Source organism: Sinocyclocheilus anshuiensis, unplaced genomic scaffold (assembly GCF_001515605.1).
Source record: "Sinocyclocheilus anshuiensis isolate Anshui unplaced genomic scaffold, SAMN03320099.WGS_v1.1 scaffold1185, whole genome shotgun sequence".
Classification (NCBI taxonomy): Eukaryota; Metazoa; Chordata; class Actinopteri; order Cypriniformes; family Cyprinidae; genus Sinocyclocheilus; species Sinocyclocheilus anshuiensis.
The window spans coordinates 949140-953911 of record NW_015548278.1 but is presented as its reverse complement, the minus strand read 5'-3'; the positions used below and the strand labels follow the sequence as shown (position 1 = coordinate 953911).

The window sequence follows — 4772 nt, the reverse complement described above, 5'->3', positions numbered from 1 at the left end:
TGTTTTTTAAGGCCAAAACGCTGGGATAGACTCCAGTATCCATGCAACCCTTCATAGGACAAACAGTTTAGAGAATGGATGGATGTAAAACTTATACTATTGATCTGTAATGTCTCCTCAACAGATGAAGTATGTCTGCTACACCCTGATGTCTATTACAAAGGACATTGAAGAAATCACTGAAAATGTATTTAAAGAAGCTATTGCAATGTCAGACATTTAAAAAAACAAAAAAAAAAAACAAGAGAATGAAAAAGAGTTGTTATCATTAAACCCACAAGCATGAGATGTCCTCAGTGGCATGGATGGTCTCTCAAACAAATGTCTTCTAAAAGTACAAAAATGAACAGCTGGGCTCTTAAACTGATACAGCATATAAAATGACACACAGTAAGTATGTTTTCCACATCATGTCACGTTAGTATTGCGATGTGACTTACATGCAAAACATATTATATTATATTTCAAACATAATACAGCATGTCAGTTACAGTAATCGTTTGACACAACAAAGTTTTCATCTGTTATGGTAATATAAATGTCCATTCCTCTTGAAAGGAGTTTTGTCACACTTTATATGTCTGTTTCCCCGTCTCACTGATGACGCAGATGTGCTGTGAAGGGGAAGAAATCACTTACGTGAGTCAAGCGATAAATAAAGCAGAAAATAAAGCTGTAGAAGTATGTTTGCTTCTGCTTGTGAGCAGTGTACAGAAAGATGTTTTCCATCACATTTACAGCTGTAGGAGGGACTTTTACACATGATGTGTGAGGCTGATTAGAGTTTTCTAGGAAAGATGAATGCTGTGCTGTATGCCAGATTTCATCTGGATGTTCACCAAGTCCCGCTCAATGCTCAGTGATGACATTCAAGCTGCAGGTATGACTGTGAGATTCATCTCTTATATAATATTGTATGATGAGCTTTGAGGTTGGTAGGCCTTTTTATGCAGCTTTAAACCTTTTCTGTTTTCATTTTATTTTATTTTATTTATTTTTTTAGTTACTGGCTATAATTTCAGGTTGTTGGTTGTGCTGTATTTTGATGCATTTGAATTTAGTCCTGCCCCAAATTCAGCCAATGTTGTAAGGTTGGGCTACTCCAAGGGGTAAAAGTTTGGCCCAACTGGTAAATGCCATAACTACACCATCTGAACTTATTTTACGAGGAGGCGATTTATAGAAAAAAAGTAAGCATGAAGGTCCATCCCTCCACCTACAGTGCGGCATAAGCTGATGGTAAAAAAAAGTATGAATGAAATTGTACAAATTCATATAAATTAGCCACCAATTCACAAAAAAAAATTAAAATGTAAAAAAATCATGTTATGAATTGTCATTAGAGTGTGTTTTTCCTGTGGCTCCAGAAATAAGCAGTGTTGGGGGTAACGCATTACAAGTAACGCGAGTTACGTAATCAGATTACTTTTTTTCAAGTAACTAGTAAAGTAACGCATTACTTTTTAATTTACAAGAGAATATCTGAGTTACTTTTTCAAATAAGTAACGCAAGTTACTTTTTTTTCCCAATTTATTGATTGATAGCTCTTCTGTGTCCATGATGAGAGAAATCAGAAGATGTTATTGTAGTCAAATTTAAAAAGTAATGCAAAAGTAACGTAACGCATTACTTTCCATAAAAAGTAACTAAGTAACGTAATTAGTTACTTTTTTATGGAGTAATGCAATATTGTAATAAAAAAATAAAAGTAACTTTCCCCAACACTGGAAATAAGTGCCATGCTATACCTGTTTAGAGGCCTGTTCACACCAAGAACGGTAACTGTAATAAATACAATGATTAATTATATTGGCATCCACACCAACACACTATACCATTCTGTTTATTATAAGCGTACACTGCCATTTTAAATTATCAAGCTCTTTAAAGTCAAGTGGATTCTGAATGGCTGTCTGTGCTTTTATTGTTCTTCAGCTGAAAAAAGAAATCATTTTGAAAATTATTCAAATTATAGCATTCCTGTGTTGTTGTTATAGCTGTGATTTGGACTTCCCTATTCTCATAGAATTAGAACAATAATTAAAACCTTATAGCCTAGTTTTCATTGTCATTAAAGCGATCATCCTTGGTGAAACTGGGTCTTAAGAATACTTTGAAAGATATTTATGTTCCATGGTTTCTATTCTCTCTGCCTGTGTTTTCTCCCTGGGTTTGAGTTTGTTTCCATAGTTACTAATTATGTTTACATGGTTTCTGATTGTGTTCACCTGTGTCTTGTTGAGTTCCTCATTTACCTCTGTATATATCTAGCCTTATGGTTCTCTTCAGTTCGTCAGTTATTGTCTTTGTTGCTGTTTTATTTATTTTAAAAATAGACGTGATCTTACATTGAGGTCTCGGAAGTACTCGTTGTAGTCCAGAGCGTAACCCACCACAAAACGATTAGGAATGACAAATTCAACATCTGCAGAAAAACATAAATAACCAGATCACAGTAATCACAGTCATGTTCAAATAATCACTCTATTCCCTGTGTGATATTGTGATTCATTACGGCCCATTTCTGCAGGCCAGAAGTAATGTTTGAGCACCCTTGAGCACTCAGTCTGGGAGCTCTGCCGCCCCGTGAGGAACCCTCTTCACCAGCAGCCTGAGCGAAGAGACACAGGAACACATTAACATTGCTAACGAAACACCCTTAATCCCCATTAGATCTCATTCAAAATGATTAAAATGTCATGATCTGCCCCTCTAGATTTGTAGATGTGTTCTCAGGCTGCTTATTCTCTTACATTGGTTTAAAGTAATTCCTCTGATCTCACCCTGCAACTTTAACCATTTTGGGCTGGAAAGTCTCCACGTGCTGTAGAAGGGCTCTCATGGTCTTTCTTGTGTCCACTATTGCCTGTGAGGAAATTAATACATATAAGATTACAGTGGAATGGATATGTGGTGCTACATGAGACAAAAGCTCTGTTCTAATAAGCTGGCTATTTGAAATTTGTGCAGATTCCATGTGGGTTTGCTCATAAATGATTACTTGTACTATACATAGAGAGCAATTTTGTGAACCATAAAAATATAATTCTTCACATGAAGCACACAAGAAAAACTCACAATTGATTTCAAAAGAGTTTGATGTTACTAAGCTAATAATGCAATACTCAAATGATACCATACACTATATTTCAGAAGTTTGGGGTTGCTGAGAGTAGTTAATGTTTTTGAAAGAAGTCTCTAATTCTTACTATATTTATTTGATCAAAAATACAGTAAAACAGCAAAATTGTGAAATATTATTACAATTTAATAACTGCTTTCTATATTTTACATGTATTCTGTGATGGAAAAGTTGTCTTCAGTGTCTCATGATCCTTCAGAAATAATTCTAACATGCTGAGTTGGTGCTCAAGAAATGTTTCTTATTGTTATAATTTGAAAGTAGTTGTGCTGCTCTTTTTTTTTTGGAAATCATGATACATTTTTTAGGATTCTTAGATAAACCGAAAATTTAGATGAACAGCTTATTTGAAATAGAAATCTTTAACATTATAAATGTCTTTACTCTCTTTTTTACACACACACACACACACACACACACACACACACACACACACACACACACACACACACACATATTGAAAGCATTCATCTCGACTTTGTCCTCCATCTTTTCAGTTTTCACTGAGCTCACTGCAATGCATTCTGACAGCTTCATGTCTACAGTGCAGCTATATTATGATGCTTTTTATAACAGAGCTAATTTTTCAGAGGGAGAGAAAATGAGTGTTTAACTTACAAATGAACCATACAGTAAATAAAAGAACAATGAAACAACTTTTAATGAGAGTATATAACAGTTAACAAAACTGACTGAGGTTATGGGGAAAAAAATATCAACAGCACTGTTTGTACTTAATGCAACAGCACATGTGATGGAGTGATCTACACGGGCGATTTTAGACTGGAAAATGTCTGTTGTGAAATCTGATCTGAAAGGAAAATACCTTTCTACTCTATTGTTTTCCAGACAAAACCCAGACCAGTGTTGGGGAAAGTTACTTTTAAAAGTAATGCATTACAATATTGCCTTACTCCATAAAAAAGTAACTAATTACGTTACTTAGTTACTTTTTATGGAAAGTAATGCATTATGTTACTTTTGAGTTACTTTTTAAATCTGCACAGGGCTTGCTTGTTTGTTTTTAAAATAAGAAAAGTTATATTTTTGGCAAATATAAAAGCCTTTTCAAACCAAAAGTTAAATGAATAAGCCTCAGGCTGAAGGGAAAGTAAATTTACGTCCCTACAGTAGAATGCAGAAGAAGAAATTTCAACACACTTCAGCAATAAAAAAACACACAAATGTTTGTCTAGAGTAATTTTTGCTTATTAGTATGGTTGAACTGGATCATCGAAGGTCAGAAGCAAAGACATTGGTTAATAGAATGGGATTAAATACATAAAAGACATGCGTTACTTTACTAGTTACTTGAAAAAAGTAATCTGATTACGTATCTTGCATTACTTGTAATGCGTTACCCCCAACACTGACCCAGACTACCCTGCACATGTGCCATGGGAATTGTTCATAAAAAAAAAAACTCTGTTTGCTTCTCTCTTGTACTTTTATTTCAGCTGGCTTATCATGCTTTTTTTTTCATGATCATGTTTTCTGTTTTTTCCCCCCTTGAATATAATTGCAATTCTTCTGTTCGGTGATAACATTTATTGAATGCATCTGTATACTTTTTAAACATGCACTAAAAAACAAAGAAACAAAACAGACACACACACACACACACACACA

At 34.4% G+C, this 4772-nt stretch overlaps 1 protein-coding gene across 1 annotated transcript in view; it reads right to left on the bottom strand.

The window, feature by feature from the left end:
• Window positions 1–566: 566 nt before the first annotated feature.
• Window positions 567–4772, bottom strand: part of LOC107655792 (phosphoribosyltransferase domain-containing protein 1-like) — a 14407-nt gene continuing 10201 nt past the window's right edge. The window contains exons 5-8 of the mRNA XM_016443372.1: window positions 2785–2867; window positions 2566–2612; window positions 2350–2426; window positions 567–614 (exon numbers count right to left, since the gene is read on the bottom strand). Coding sequence (XP_016298858.1) covers window positions 567–614; window positions 2350–2426; window positions 2566–2612; window positions 2785–2867 — 255 coding nt within the window. The remainder of the gene's footprint in view (window positions 615–2349; window positions 2427–2565; window positions 2613–2784; window positions 2868–4772) is intronic.